General features: G+C 41.5%; 1 protein-coding gene across 3 annotated transcripts in view; it reads left to right on the forward strand.

Annotated features, from left to right (window-relative positions):
• The window catches only part of ANO10 (anoctamin 10), a 240035-nt gene extending 227794 nt beyond the window's left edge, over nt 1–12241 (forward strand). For all 3 annotated transcript variants that reach the window (XM_044294674.1, XM_044294676.1, XM_044294675.1), the window contains one exon: nt 11662–12241. In XM_044294674.1, coding sequence (XP_044150609.1) covers nt 11662–11693 — 32 coding nt within the window. In that variant the 3' untranslated portion in view covers nt 11694–12241. The remainder of the gene's footprint in view (nt 1–11661) is intronic.
• Nucleotides 12242–17393: the final 5152 nt, after the last annotated feature.

Consider the following 17393-nt stretch of genomic DNA (forward strand, 5'->3'; position numbering starts at 1 on the left):
GGATTTTGACACGTCTCCTGCTGAGCTGTGCCTCGTGCACAGTTTAGTAGGGAGGTTACTATGACAGCCCTGGGAAGGCTGTCATAGTAAACTTATCACAGCCCCGAAATTTCACTGCGGGAGCTTCAATCGAAAGACAGAGGGAGCCACAGCTGTTGATTGCGGTGTCTGAGGGGTTAAATGACAGTGTTTGTCATTGCGCTGCATATGCAGTGGGCTCACTACAATAGCCAGCTCCATACAAATGCGGTCGCATAATGCCGTATGGAATTATGCGTTAGGGGGTTAAATAGATAAAGTATAGCAACGAGACACATGAAGATTGGTATAGAGGGCATTGATCATTTGTTGGACGGGTTAAGTTCTGTTATTCCTATTTTTTTCTCTTAGAATTTTTCCCTATCTCCCCTGCCCTATTCCTCTCCTCCTCCCCGTTGCCTTCACACCCAGAAGATTTTGATGCACAAATCTCAACAACTAAAAATCAGTTTCATACGGGTTGTTTTGGCAGCAAACACCTGGATTTCTGCAAGCCCCATTTAGATGAATGGAGCAGAGTTTCAGACACCAAAACTTTCTGCAACAAAGTCTTCCACATGTGAAGGCACCCTTATTGTGCCTTACTTGAATAGAGGACAGAAGTTGTCCTTTCTTATTGCCTGTTTTTGTGTTACAAGGTGTCGGAGTTGTATCACACACATGGTGATTATATACATAAACTCCACAAGGACCTTTGCTTTGATGTGTGCGCCATAACCTGTTTGTAACGTCCTTATTGTCAATCCAGAATAAAAAACATTTACGTAAATAGATGAAATATCACAAATTGTCTGAATGATTGGCCCATCATACTGATAGATTTCATAAAATAGTTAGGAAGGGGTCTGGAATCACTCGCGTGCAGTGATTGATGTATTTTTTAAGTGACTGTGATCCAGGGCATCTTTTACCTGCATTGGCAATCTGAATCCAGCCTTAAATCAGCCTTAATGCACTAAAACCTTTATGTGCGGCATAGCGCTGCCATTCCACTCTTGTTTGTTATCTCGTCCTGTAGAGATTTTAAACTCTAATGTTTTTAAGTTCGTCTTAATGCCAAAGTCAGCTAAAATGTAGAAAATGTAATCAATGACATGCCCTGAAAGCACAGGTATTGATTTCCTGCCTACTCTCCAGCCGCTAACTTACACTGAAGCCACACTACCCCAAGCATGTTTCCAGTGAAGTTAATTGCCAACGCTGAGATACCTGACCATTGATTTATCAAATGTGATTTAAGGAGATCAGATTGTGGCTGGTGGTTTTCATCCTGGAGGCTCATATCTTCTCCTGTCTTTAAAACGTCAATAGGGTTCATGTAATTTTTTTATTTAACAAGCAGCCACAGTCAACTCATGTTTGTCCTCTGATAGCTTATTTTCTCCTGTTGTGGAAACATAAAGCATACGAGAAGCAAAGAGAAAAAATAAGAGTGGGTTCATCACGTTTTTGCCATCCGTCTAACATATACAAAAAACATATACATCTCATAGTTAATTTATAACTTGTAAACATAACTGATTGGTATACATTAATATTTTGTATATTTGCATATATATTTTTCTAAAATCTTAAAAAACTGATTTTTTTTGTATGTTTTTTTTTCCCCATAGGATCTTTAAGGGGGTTTTGGGAGTTTAAATATTGATAAATCTATCTTCAGCCAGATCAGCCTACCGGAGCTCACAGTATCTGGCATTACCGGATATGACTGTGTACTGACGAAGATCCAGCCACTCTCCGTGAAATATACCTGGATTCAGCCAGACAAAAACGCTGCACGCAATGGTTTTTGTTTGGCCCATTCCTGGCATATATGCCAGAAAGCAGCCAGATCTCTGCCGGATCCCATTATTGTCAGGGATCTGACAGTACACAGTGATATCAAGTAATGCCGGATACCGTGAGGCCCAGTAGACTGATCTCAGCCGGATAAGGGTACCAAATTCCAAACGCAACGGTGAATGGGGCCTAATTATTATCAGATTGGTTGGGGCGACAGGAATCAAACCGCCACTAATCAGCTGTTTGAAGGGGCCGTGTCACTCGGAGTAGCGATGTGGCCTCTTCATTGTATAACAAGAACAGCTCCACATGTTGTATTGGCTGTATGAGCGGCTGTGTTTGGTATTGCATGTGACCAATGAATGTGATGGTACAGGCCACAAGAAGAGGCTGCAGCACTTTTTAAAGTTTAGCCCCTTCAAACTGCTGATCAGTGGGGGTGCTAAGAAGTGGACTGCCACTGATCTGATATTTGTGATCTATACTTACGACAGATTATCAATATTTAAGTTCCAGACAACCACTTTAAAGGGACACAAAACCTTTCATCCACATCTGTGCAACCATTTTGGGATGGGAAGAGATTGGCTATAATGTACTGCACCTCAATGACTGCCATGATTATTGTCTCATTTAGGCTACTTTCACACCAGCGGCACAGACCTCCGGCAGGCTGTTCCGTCGGGTGAACAGCCTGACGGATCTCTCCTGCCGCTAGTGAACGTGTGCCCCCGGACTGCCGCTCCGTCCCCATTGACTATAATGGGGGAAGGGCGGAATTCCGGCGGAGGCACGGCAGCGCACGGCGAGAGGCTGCCGGAATAAAATGTCGGACATGTCGTAGTTTTATTCTGGCAGCCTCTCGCCGTGCGCTGCCGTGCCTTTGCCGGAACTCCGCCACCCCCCCATTATAGTCAATGGGAACAGAGCGGCAGTCCGGGGGCACACGTTCACTAGTGGCAGGACGGATCCGACAGGCAGTTCACCCAACGGAACAGCCTGCCAGAGGTCCGTGCCACTAGTGTGAAAGTAGCCTTAGCATGTAAGAAAATACTATGTCACCATCCGGCAAATTTAGGTACTACTACCAGTCTTCCTTAATGACTTCCTTAAAGCTGCTTCTACGTGTTTCACAAGAGCTTGCTACAAGTCCGGATGGACTTGGCTGCTACGGACCCAGGTTAAGGGCTCATGCACACAAATGTGCTGTGTTTTGCATCCGCAAATTGTGGATCTGCAAAGCGCGGATGCCGCCTGTGTGTGCACCCCAATTTGTGGAACGGAACGGGCCGCCTATAATAGAAATGCCTATTCTTGTCTGCAAAACAGGCAAGAATAGTACATGTTCTATTTATTTTTTTGCGGCCCAATGGAACGGAGCAACGGATGCAGATAGTACACGGAGTGCTGTCCGCATGTTATGTGGCCCCATAGAAGTAAATGGGTCCCCATCCGAGCCGCAAAAAATGCAGCTCGGATGCAGAACCAAACCACGTTCATGTGCATGAGCCCTAAGTTTACAGAATAAGGTAGCAGAAAACTGGTGAAAGCTCACTAGAAGAAGACCAACCAGAATGTCTAGGGTGCAAAGAGTAGTACACGAGCAGGGTCAGAACCGGCAGAAACGGATAGAGCCAGAACAGCAGATGAGGGGTTATCCGAAAACTAGCCGTACTCAGAATACCAGGTTAATCTAGAAAACAAGCCAAGTTCAATACACAAAGGATTAAAGCTCAGGTACAAAGCACAGGGGTACAGAGCCAGGACACCTATATTCAATCACAGGCGATCACAATCACTGAGCATCAGTCTTAAGTACTCCGCCTGGCTCTGGGATTACACGCTGAGCCAGGAACATCATGGGCTTGGCTACCAGCCTCACTGATAGGTCAACCAGCTGGGGCTTGACTGGTCAGCATGGCAACCCTCCCAGCACAGATATGAACAGTACCTTGGCTGGGTAAGCCCCTGACATAATGTTCATTTCTCTTCAGTTCTGAGACCCTCTAGAAACATTAAAGAGGTTTTACAGGATTCCCGGTCCGGTATCTGATTCCTTCATTCTCCAACTTTCATTACGTTGGAAGCGTATAATTTGCAGGCCTCCCTTTTGGCTTTCTATAAAATTGCCCATGTGTATGTCTAAAATAGGAAAATTAGTTTGTGAGCTCCTTTTGAGGATGGGGATTATTGTTAGTAATGGCATTCTCTGTACAGCACTGCACAATATGTTGGCGCAATATATGCAGCAGTGAATAAATACTTGACTGTGTCCACAATCATATATCACTATCGCATGACAGAATGAATCTGGAATGAAAAACACTGGCATCACATCACAGTGTCAGGAAGAGGGTGCCAAGCTGGTAAAATACCAGTGGGCTAGTGTGGGACCCTGTCTGTACTAAAACCCATTTATCAGATTCAGAATGCAATATTTTAAAACCACCTACTGTACATATTTTATCTTCCTGACGTGTTATCTTCCCATGCAGACATTGACTGTTCTGTTTTCAGTGTGTGAGTACATCATGTGTGGCGTTGAAAGGATGCAGGAAACTTCAAAGCACCACAAAGGAAGGAGATTGTAGAAAAAAGTTTCCCATAGAGAAGGTCTAGCACAATGAATATAGTCTCCGGAAAATCCTGCATGTGTATAAGTACAATTAATGTTAACCTAGACTGCCGCATGCACGTCATTGCTTCTATTTCTGTAATCAGGTGCTTCCAGCCTCACCCGTCCATTTTCTTTAGCCAGCGCTCTGTATTTTTAGTGGTGCCTGAGCTCTTAATGTAAGATCCACAGTTTTTTGTATGAGAAGAGAATGATTGTCTGGACAATTATATGAGTAATTAAGTTTCTTTATGTTAGTAGCAATTTTAAGTGTTCAGTAAAGTCACATAGTCCATTTCAAGGTTCCAGTATTATATTATTAAATTAAGTTATCCAGCTTTCCAAAATACTTTGTTTTAATAGTTTTTTATGCTTAGACTAATATTGCATGCAGAATCTGAAACGCATACCGGTAAGTGGGCATAGTTATTTTCAGTTGATTACAATTTTTTATCTATTTGATAGAATTTCTTTGGGACTCAGTGACCATACCTGGTGAATAGTGTTCCTTCCCTTGTGATTTAGTAGATATATTAGATACTGCATTCATTTTCACGTGTTCCCATTACACATCAAAGTGTTTTTTTTTCACCCCCATTCAGAGGTCACAATAACGCCTGTACAAGCGTCATAGACACCTGCTCAGGCCATTTTACTCCCAATACGCCTTAGACTTTTCTCCCACATTCATCAGCACAGCGATGCTGTCTGTGCCTAAAATAACCAATTACAACGTTTTTTTTTACATCAAGGAGCTTTGTTTTTGGTCGGTTTGAGTGGACAGCCGGACCACTCGGCACACCGCTCTGAAGTGTGGAGGAAGAGTCCTGCAGAGGCGTGAGATTCTCACCGGGTGGCGCCTGGTGGGGTAAGGGGTTTTGGGCTCTGGGTCACTTCCTCCATGTGCTCACGGCGTCCTCTCCAGTGAAGAACGTGCGCCCAAACTCCATAGTGATCAGATACCAACAGACTCCCCCCAGGGAGTGCCTTAGCATGCTTGCCCTGGTCGGATGAATAAAATGATCAGGTCCGTGCTCCAGATGGGTGCAGCGCATGTTGACATGGAGATGGGGGGGGGGGCTGATGGTGATGTGTTGGGGTGGTCTATGAGTTTGTGCGCATGTTTTTCACTGGAGAGGCCGCTGTGAGCATGTGGAGGAAGTGAGCCGCAGCCCAACCATCCAGAACTTCATAAAGTGAATGTGACTATTGGACTAGTAGCTTGTCATCACATGGAAGACTTTTATGATTGGTGAATTTATTGTAATTAGACAGCACAATTTGTGATTGTTACAATGTAATATATGTCCTTTATGTCCTGCTGGGATCTAAGAGGGCTTACATTTTTAGGGAGACTCCAGAAAAACCAAGAAGGGTTGGCAAATAGGCAATAGATTCTCCCAGATATAGAGACAGCCATTTTGGCCCCATTAGGTCTCATGTGCACGACTGTATGGACATCCATGTGCTATCCGCATCTTCATGCAGCAAAAGATAGAGCATGTCTATTTCTGGCAGACTCACTGAAGTCAGTGGGTCCGCAAGAAAATGCAGATTGCTTACTGCAAAACAGATACAGTTGTGTTCTTGAGACCGTATAGTGAAAGCCACAGTGCTCACGGATATAAAGTACAAAGGCGTCAAGTACACTATACCAGTGATGGCTAACTTTGGCACTCCAGCTGTGGTGAAACTACGACTCCCAGCATGCTCCATTTATTTCTACAGAGTTCTGAGAGCAGCCAAGCAAGGGGGGCATCTTGGGAGTTGTAGTTTTACCACAGCTGGAGTGCCAAGGTTAGCCACCACTGCACTATACTGTGCAATAGTCCGATATATTGTGTATAAGACTGTCCTATAATTGCCTCCTGTGCATACGTCCCAGACCGCACCCAGTGCCACTAAGCCACCGACTGCCACCAGACCATGACTGCTCCCTGCCACAACAATGAAACATTCCTGTTCACTTCTTATTGCACTGAGTTTTGCACAATCTCCTGCTCCGATCTCTGCGTGACAGATTTACTGCTTCAAGAAAAGTAGGGATTCAGTCTTCTGAGAGATCAATTTAAAATGGTAAAAATTAGCTATTTATGCATGGAAGACATTATAGAGAAGACAAGTAATGGTTTCCCTGCAGAAATAGCAACATCTTAACATTATTTAGGTCAACGTATTATATATATGAAATACCGCAAAATTCGTACTCCTTAGCTAAAAATACTTCTCAAAAATAGTATAAGGAGTATTTTTACTCTTCCGGACAAAATGTAGCCCCCATTTTATCTCCTTTCTTGAAAATTTCAGTGATCGTAATGCATTTTGTGGAGCTCAGCTATTATGTATCTGCGGCCTAATAAAAGTACAGATGTTGCACTGCTTTTTTTTTTTTTTGTGCTGTGATTTTTATGTTTTATTGCATTTTATGTTAATGACCACACACAATAACTACCAGCTCGACCTCCTCATGAACACTCACGGCTTGCTTCGGCCACTTTGATGTGTATTTCAAAGGGGAAAGAGACGACTGCCAGACACCTCTAGCAGTGGCTTATATACCATCTGAACAAAAGGATTGGGCATGAATTGGATCTACCAGATGTTCTGTACAGTTAGGTCATTATTGTCTGAAAAGAAGTCAGCTTTGATATTTTTATTCTTTAGGTGTTCTAAAGATCTTTAATTCAAAGAAAGATTGGTGACGGGCGAAACAACTTTCTTTGATAGAACTTTCCCAAGATCTTTCGTTGAACACCTGTAACAGCCATTTTGAACTAAAATATGTAGGACCAAATGTGTTTCTGTATCTAATGGGGGGAGGAGAGAAAGCCGCTGCCAGTCACCTCTGGCGGTAGCTTATCTCCCAGGAGAGGAAAAGGATTGGGCAACAATATTAATTTCACCCAATCCTTTAATGTGTAGGGGGAGTTCCTGACTCCCCCCCCCCCCCCCCCCAACAGATGATGTCAGAGGTTCCCACACATTACACTGTCAGCTGGATCAGCTCCCTATACACTGTCACAGTTCACTCTGCTACATCTGTATGTGTTTTTATGCATGTTACATGCTATAGAGAATTCCATACAAAGTTTTGTAAGAAAACTGAGACCATTAAATGTGCTTAAGACTGTGCTTAAATGTTAATTATGGTTTGTCTGAATTTCTGACAATAGATACAGTATCTGCTAGTTTATATGTTCAAGATACACTTCTATGTCTTGAGTGTCCTTCAGTAAATTGTTGTGAATGGAGTGAAGTCTAAGATGACCTCAGGTTATTTCAGTGGAAAATGAATAACTTTGTCCATGCTAACCATAACAGATCCATAGTTAGCAAGTTAAACATCAACCTTGTGGGGCCTCGTGTATAAAATATAGATTACTGTAGCTAAGCAAGCACAACCTGCAAAATAGTCACCTCCTATTATGATGCAACAAGCAAAGGTTACAGTAGTAACAAGTATAACAACATATCTTACTAGTGCAATGTGTATATTGTATCTACAGTCGTGGCCAAAAGTTTTGAGAATTACATAAATATTGGAAAAGTTGCTGCTTAAGTTTTTATAATAGCAATTTGCATATACTCCAAAATGTTATGAAGAGTGATCAGATGAATTGCATAGTCCTTCTTTGCCATGGAAATTAACTTAATCCCAAAAAAAACTTTCCACTGCATTTCATTAAAGGACCTGCTGAGATAAGGACCTGCTGAGATAATTTCAGTAATCATCTTGTTAACTCAGGTGAGAATGTTGACGAGCACAAGGCTGGAGATCATTATGTCAGGCTGATTGGGTTAAAACGGCAGACTTGACCTGTTAAAAGGAGGGTGATGCTTGAAATCATTGTTATTCCATTGTTAACCATGGTGACCTGCAAAGAAACGCGTGCAGCCATCATTGCGTTGCATAAAAATGGCTTCACAGGCAAGGATATTGTGGCTACTAAGATTGCACCTCAATCAACAATTTATAGGATCATCAAGAACTTCAAGGAGAGAGGTTCAATTCTTGTTAAAAAGGCTTCAGGGCGTCCAAGAAAGTCCAGCAAGCGCCAGGATCGTCTCCTAAAGAGGATTCAGCTGCGGATCGGAGTGCCACCAGTGCAGAGCTTGCTCAGGAATGGCAGCAGGCAGATGTGAGTGCATCTGTATGCACAGTGAGGCGAAGACTTTTGGAAAATGGCCTGGTGTCAAGAAGGGCAGCAAAGTGCAAAAAATATGGTGAATGGACTGCTGAGGACTGGGGCAAAGTCATATTCTCCGATGAAGCCTCTTTCCGATTGTTTGGGGCATCAGGAAAATGGCTTGTCCAGAGAAGAAAAGGTGAGTGCTACCATCAATCCTGTGTCATGCCAACAGTAAAGCATCCTGAGACCATTCATGTGTGGGGTTGCTTCTCATCCAAGGGAGTGGGCTCACTCACAATTTTGCCCAAAAACACAGCCATGAATAAAGAATGGTACCAAAACACCCTCCAACAGCAACTTCTTCCAACAATCCAAGAACAGTTTGGTGAAGAACAATGCATTTTCCAGCACGATGGAGCACCGTGCCATAAGGCAAAAGTGATAACTAAGTGGCTCGGGGACCAAAACGTTGACATTTTGGGTCCATGCCTGGAAACTCCCCAGATCTTAATCCCATTGAGAACTTGAGAGGCGGGTGGACAAACAAAAACCCACTAATTCTGACAAACTCCAAGAAGTGATTTATGAAAGAATGGGTTGCTATCAGTCAGGAATTGGTCCAGAAGTTGATTGAGAGCATGCCCAGTCGAATTGCAGAGGTACTGAAAACTTGGCCGAGCGGAGCTTGCATGCCTGTGGTAGATTCAGGAGGACTTGCTGATGGCCATATGATCATTCGACCAACATCTATATAATGTGTACAGGCCACCTTCGGTCTGAACAGTAGTAAGTCTCTTTCCTATGACAGTATTCTTATGTTACTCACTTTGCTGCAGTAAGTGCAGGTTTTGTTAAAATTCTATAGTTACATTCACTGATAGAATATAGAAACCATAATGACTTCCTAAACTGCATGAAGTTGACAGTCAGTTAATCATTTATATACATTTATGAGCCTTAAGAATGCTTTTGAATGTAGTAACAGCCTGTTCTGTCCTCCAACATTTTAGACGAGAAGGCCACATTCTTTCCTAGTCACACCTTTTCTGTGCCTCCTGATCAGAGGAGATCTGGATTCTCATTTTCAGATTATCCAAGTATCCACAGATCTAAGAAACAGCTACCATCTGATTTATGTCTTATTGATATAGTGAGTAGTTGTTGAGCTAGGGGCCTACTACACAGGACAATTTTCAGGCCAGTTATTGGGAACAATTGTTCATAGGAATGCTCATTCTCCCTAATTGGCACTTATAATTGTGCTGCCAATAAACTGACTCGTCAACAGGATTGGGAATAATTTATGCTGGCTACAAAAAGTTGTTGTTGGCAGCACAGCACCCTGTGTAATCAGGAATGTGCTGCCAGTAATTAATACAACTGAATGGGGGAGGAATGATTGCAATCCTTACTTCCTCATATACTTTGTATCAACCTGTGCAGTAAGCTGATGCAAATAATCATGAGTTTATCGTCAATCGGTGCTTGTTCTGCCCAAATATCGGCACTGTAATAATGGTAGCGCTCTTAATCCACTTGTTTAGTGTTACATACATTTTATTCCAGTAAGAAATTGCATTACATGATTAAAGTTTGCCTAACGCTCACATCCATTTATTGAACACCAGTGGTGTACAAGTGTGATAATGTTCTGGAACCATAGCATGAAGTTGACTGCCATGATTCAAACTCAACCTAGAACTGCTACCAAACCTTACACTCACCGTCATATAAAACACCACACTGTATTGTATTTGGCAACACAATAAAGATTAGAGATTGCACCAACAAATGTTATTACATAATAGTATATTTATCATTATGCAGTAATCTGAAATTTTTTTTAGACAGGTGTGTAAAAATAATGCAAAGTAAGAATGCTTTCAAAAATAGAAGTGTTAATAGTTTATTTTTATATGAACAAAAGAGAAAATTAAATCATCAATATTTAGAGTGAGCATTTGCCTTCAGAACAGCATCAGTTCATCTAGGTACACTTGTACACAGGTTTTGAGGGAACTTGGCAAAGAGGTTGTTCCAATCATTTTTGAGAACTAACCACAGTTCTTCTGTGGATGTAGGCTTGCTCAAATCCTTCTGTGTCTTCATGTAATCCCAGATAGACTCAATGTTGAGATCAGGGCTCTGTGGGGGATATTTCATCACTTCCAGGACTGTTATTCTTTTTTTAGGCTGAAGATAGTTCTTAATGACATTGGCTGTATGTTTGAGGTCGTCCTGCTTCAGAATAAATTTGGAGCCACTTGGATTCCTCCCTGATGGTATTGCATGATGGATAATTATCGTCCTGTATTTCCCAGCATTCAGGACACCATTAGGCTAGGGCTACACGACGACATGTTTTGCGTGACAATTTTTATAATAATAGTCTATAGTGTCTCACTGCATGTTGCAGTGCGACACCATAGACTATCACTATAAAAATTGTCGTGCAACATTGGTGCAACCGCAATGTTGCAGTGTAGTTGTGCCCTATGTGTTGCGCGACACATGTCGTGATGTAGCCCTAGTATTAATCCTGACCCCAACACCTTGTGCTGAAATACAACCCCAATCTTGCAAGCTACCTCCACTATGTTTCACTGTTGCCTGCAGACAATCATTATTGTATTATTGGCGAACACATTGCTTTCTGTACCAGCCAAATATTCCATATTTTGACTCATCAAAAAGGAGCACCTGTTGCCATTTTTCTGCAACTTAGTTCCTAGGTATGGCTGCAATTCTTCCATGAAGACCATTTCTGGCTGGTAGATGGGTGCACCTGGATCCCACTGGTTTCTGCCAGTTCTAAGCTGATGGCATTGCTGGACATCTTTCAGTTTCAAAGAGAAGCATGATGTGTTTTTCATCTAATTTTCCTTGGATGACTACTGCATCCATGGTCCTCAACTTTGTTTGTTAGTTTCTTTGTGCTTCTTCAAAAGAGCTTTAACGGCACATCAATGTTGCTAAAGTTAGAAACTAACTAAAAAGACAGACAAATATATTCTAGATAGAGATTCAGCCTCAGATTTGCACACCTATGGTGTCTACTCACCTTTCTAACTGGTGCTTTTTTTTGTTTTCCAGCAAATGAAACTGTCTTTGGACTCCCCCACTGAAGATGCAATAGACTCATGAAAAATCAACATGGAAAAATAATTAAAAAAAAGTATTTGCCCTTATAAAAACCATGCAATGACTGTTTACCAAAGTACCGCTTGGCTTCTCAGGTTGAAATGTCTTTCACTTACTGTATTGTCTCTCCAGTTTTAGATCTGGTGCCTGCATGTTTTGCCAGGATGATAATGTATACATTTTGCTTTAGACCCTGGTTGCTGCATATCTCATTTGGTGGAGGATCCTTGAAAGAACTGTTTAGATCAGGAAAAGCTAACATGACCATACTTGTAGTATGGCCATGTTCTATATAATTTAAGTAGAATGTCATGAGAATTTCCGTTTACATACAGACATTACACTTACATTATGTTCACATACATTACACTTTTCTTGTGAATAACCGATACATGTTACAGTAGCATCACTGGGCAGTCACGTGCATATGCTATAATGTTTCCTTGTGCAGTATTTGATATTTGGAAAGTACCGCATTGCCATCTAATGTAGCTTGCCTAGCATGTCACAGCTTAAAATTAAAGTCGTTGTCCAGGGTTAGAAAAAAAACTATGCTGTTCTAGGAACAGTGCCACACTTGTCTTTTGGTTGTGTCTGGTATTACTGCTCAGTTCCACTGAAGTGAATGGGGTTTAGCTGGAATGGCGCACACAACCTGGGGCAGCCTTGGCTCTGTGTTTTTAAGGAAGCATCCCCTTTAACTACTAGATTCACAATGTTTTATATTCAGCTATATATACAGTCTATGCCTGATGAAGAGCACAGCAAATTAAGTTTATCATTACACTACATATCAGATGTTTCTGTCAAATGTCCATCCTATAAGCTTTAAGGGGAATTCCAGTGCAAAAATTATTTCCTGATTTGTTAAAGACACATATTAAAAGGTCACTTGGGTGAAATGTAATAAAGCTGGCTACAGAGTGCCTGAACCTCCGTGGCTCTACTCTTAAGGCCACCATACACATTAAACTATTATTGGCTAAACTCACCAAAAATGGCAGGCTTTTCTGAGAATCTAATGGGGAGTTCCCAACTCTTCACAGGCAGATAATGTCGGGGGAGAAAATTATCAAGTGCATTGATATCTGTAAAGAATAAATCAAGGCAACTGGACTTACTGTAGATTTCTTGAAAACGTTTCACTCGTTCTTCCAACGAGCTTTCTCAATTCTGAACTTTCTCAATTCTGAGAAAGCTCATTCTTCCAACAAGCTTTCTCAGAATTGAGAAAGCTCATGGGAAGAACAAGTGAAACGTTTTCAAGAAATCTACAGTAAGTCCAGTTGCCTTGATTTAATCTTTACAGATATACCATGACCTGGATAAATGAGAACCTTCACAGACATAAGTGCATTGATGTTTCAATGTCCTGTCCGAGACATAGGACACTGTTCTTTACCCATAAAAAATAAATTATCAGCCAAGTGTGCATGGGGGGATTTGGGAGAGATAGCTTGTTCTTCTGACAGCTACAGCTATTGAAGGTGGATGGACACCGTTAGATGCTAGGTACTGGAAATCTTTGAAACCACAGCAAGCAAAACTCCATTGATCTGAATAGCCGGGCACTGTGTCTGAGACTTCAAGTAAAGAACGAATTTGGTGCGCTATAACTTTAGAAATTGGTGGAGGTCTCTGCTCACAGTCTCCACTGATGTGATCTTCTGATATGGTAGAAGATGACTTTTGGATGCATTTTTCCCTTAAAAAAAAAGTGATATCATCATGTTTTGCATTTGTAAGGTAACTGTGCTTTATAAGCTAATTTAACATAACTTTCAATCAAGGCCACCATCAATATAAATTCTCTCTGCCACCACCATAGACACTTCTCATGGAGGAGGAGACATGGTACACTCACCACAGATACTAAATGCCCAACCACTTCTGAGACTATCGGGTAATAGACAGTGTATAATGTCTGATCACCTCCTGCACACTCCTATTAGTGCCACAGTGGTGAGATGGTGTTGGATGCATGTAGAGGAGTATACTTGTGATCTACACCACCACTGTCATAGTTTCCACTCATTAAAGTCAAGTATGAATGACATTTCTAGCTTGCACGTATTTGTATGTATTGCAGATGGTTCCTGGTATGTACAGGTGAAACTCGAAAAATTAAAATATAGTGCAAAGTTCATTTATTTCAGTAATGCAACTTTAAAGGTGAAACTAACATATGAGACTCATTACATGCAAAGTGAGATATTTCAAGCCTTTATTATAATTTGGATGATTATGGTTTACAGCTTATGAAACCCCTAAGTCACAATCTCAGGTACCCTTTGCTCAGGGGGTATGGATCAATTAGCTGACTAGAGTGTGACACTTTGAGCCTAGAATATTGAATTTTTTCACAATATTCAAATTTTAAGTTTTATTACTGAAATAAGTGAACTTTTGCACGATATTCTAATTTTTCGAGTTTCACCTGTACTATCTGTAGTATATGGAAATAGAATTGTTTTTATTTAGAATTTATGCTTCAGAAATATTATGCAAATGGCCTACCTTTATATATATATATATATATATATATATATATATATATATTTTTATATATATATATATATATATATATATATTCACACACAGTATATGTAAATCGTGGATTTAGTCATGAGTTTATTAACAGTATTTATTTTATCAGCTTTACCCTGTGTTGTTCCTTAGTGGTTCATAGACTGCTTGACTCTTAAAAGGGGTTGCCCAACTTTTGAGGGATTTTGGTAACCTTCCTCTCCTGGTCAGACCTGGAACGGGACACGTACTTGCCTGCTCTCTGCCTCTGGGTCCCGGCTCCTTCTCTTCCTGGGCTCAGCTGCTTCGCTCAGGTAAAACATCTGCTTTGACACCGCCAAAGCCAATCGCTAGCCACAGTGGTGACCTGGTGACCTGCTCACATAACTCAAGGGGGCAGATGATTTCTTTGGCAATCAATTGGCTGCAGCTGGGTCAATGCAGATGTTGATACCCAAAAGAGGCAGCTGAGGACAGGCAGCGAAGAAGCCGGGACCCAGCAGCAGGAAATAGATAAGTATGCTTCCCTTTGAAGGTCTGCACTGGAGGAGAGAGATTTGAAAAAAATAAATCCAAAAGGTGGCCAACCCCTTAAAACGCAGCTTGATCTTGTCCAACTCTCAATGCAATTTTAGTTATGTCCCTGAAAGTTTTTAGTATAAATAAGAAGCATCTTCCTGACCCTATGAACTGGAAGTGTGATGTGCCAGCTATGGTCACTTGCACCAGTGCAGCTGGTCATGGTCAGTGCATGACTGTGTCATGTCTACAAGTGGCACATAGTCTGTGGTCACACCTAATAATAACCAAATATATTATATATGTAGTGACATCCAGTCCAGACCCTCTACCTCTCTTTTACAAAGCCATCAGGAAGTAACGTGTTTCAGTAGAACTGTCACCAGCTGGGTCTGGCATCTGCTGTGAAAAATGCCTAAATATATTTTGACACCACTGTGTGGACAGCGATAGAAAATGATTTATTAGATCTTATGTAGAACTTCTAGTGAAAATTACTGAATCATGTGGGCCACAAAGATGTTTTTAGAATTGGTGAAAATTGGTAAAGGACCTGAAAAAAGGTCTCTGCGCTCCCCCCCCCCCCCCCCCCCTCCCAAACACAGCACCTTGTCCATTGATGGGGCCATGTCCGATGTTGAAGCTCATTTCCATTCAAGTCAATAGGAATGAGCTGAATTACCAGATAGAGCCCATCTTAATGGAAGATACATAGGAAGGTGCCTGTACATTGGCTGCTCAAAGCCCAGTTTACAATCAGGTACCAGACTTGGTGAACCTCTTTTACAGTTATTTATACTTTGCATTAAAAGTTCTTGTTAGGCCTCATGCATACGAATGTATGAAACCAGGGATCCGCAAAATAAGGCTACCGGCCATGTGCATGCCTCATTTTTCTACTACAAGTGGTTATTCTTGTCCGCAAAACAGACAAAAATAGGACATGCATGTTCTATAATTTGCGGAACCGCCACATGGATGTGGGCAGCACACGGATGACATCTGCAATTTTGTGGACCATTAGAAATGAATGAGTTTGTGTGTGATCCGCAAAAAATCTGTATCGGACATGGACGAAAACTATGGTCATGTGCATGAGGCCTAACTCAGGACTTGCATGAAATGTTATTAGGTCATGAGCAGTAACCTGTGAAACGAGACTTGCCTTATGGTCTACTGTCAGCATTAATGCTTCTGTGTGACTGTCCTGTACTCATACATGCAAATAAAAATCACAAACCACAATCGTCTGTTACTTTGTTCATATCTAAAAGAAAGAATAGAAAATCTCAATTTCCAGAACTCTGTAATCCTCGCGATTTTGTGCGGTGCATTTCTGCCTTCCAGGGTAAAATAAGAGCGTTCATTATGGTAAAATAGAAAGAAAAAATGTAGGCGTGCTCAAACCCTGTGACACCGAGCACGGACCATGCCAGGAACCACGGCGTTACTTGAGTAAAAAGAGGAAAGGGTCCAGCTCGATTAAAATGTTACCTTTATTTTTCAGTGCAGATAAAAGCCAGTTACACTCCAGTCTACATGTTTCGGATCAGGGACAATAGGAAGGACATGAGGAAGGATCGCTATTGTCCTTGATCCGAAACATGTAGACTGGATTGTAACTGGCTTTTATCTGCACTGAAAAATAAAGGTAACATTTTAATCGAGCTGGACCCTTTCCTCTTTTTACTCAAGTAACATTATGGTAAAATAGGATGGGAGGTAGAAATTATATTTATTGTGTGCATACTGTACTGTGGATACATAGTCGATCAGTACCCTGTACCTCTTGTAGGTATCTAAATACACATCTACAACTGGGGGGTTACCATTCCTTTGTCAAATATGTGTGTGTTCCTTCACATTCTGAGAGTATAACCAACTGGAGCGACCATGCTGTGCTTGAGATGCAGCCGTCTAGAGACAAGGACTGCAGATATAGTACCGAAGTTCTCAATTTATTCATAAATTTCTAATAGGAATAACAGATGAGCGGCACAAACTCTGCAAGATGCTCCACAATTGTTATTTATGGGAAATACACTTATTCAATAAGGCATGTCTGGAGTGGTAACAATTCCCTGTGGTCACATACACAGGGAATTTATTTTATGCATATTTTCAGCAAGGATCTGCATTCCGATTTATTTGTGCTTGTATCGTGAATTTGCATGTGTTGCAGATTATGCCCTGAAGGGTAAAATCCACAAAAAGAATTGACACGCTGCAGTTTACAAAACCCATAGGTCAATTTAAGCATGAAACATTTCAGCAACATGTAGATGAGATTTATAAAATCTACTTAACTGGTACTGTATTTGATGCATGCCAATCCGCACAAAATATGCACCATGTGCATGCGGCCTAGTACAGTGGATCTCAGCCTGGGATGCATCTGTGTCGTCCTCTGATAGACTTCATGCCACTAGACCTGAAGTCTATCAAAGCACAGCTCAGGAGACTCAATGACTTCACCATCATCGTGCCCGCCTGAACGAGGGGGTGGGTGTCATTACTACTGGGGGCACTAAAAGGAGGCACATTTACTACAGGGGCTTTATTACTAGTGAGGAAATTATTGAGGGCTTTATAACTACTGAAGGGCACTGTGGTAGGCTTTATTACCACTAAGGAACTAT

This window comes from Bufo gargarizans, chromosome 5, assembly GCF_014858855.1.
Source record: "Bufo gargarizans isolate SCDJY-AF-19 chromosome 5, ASM1485885v1, whole genome shotgun sequence".
NCBI lineage: Eukaryota > Metazoa > Chordata > Amphibia > Anura > Bufonidae > Bufo > Bufo gargarizans.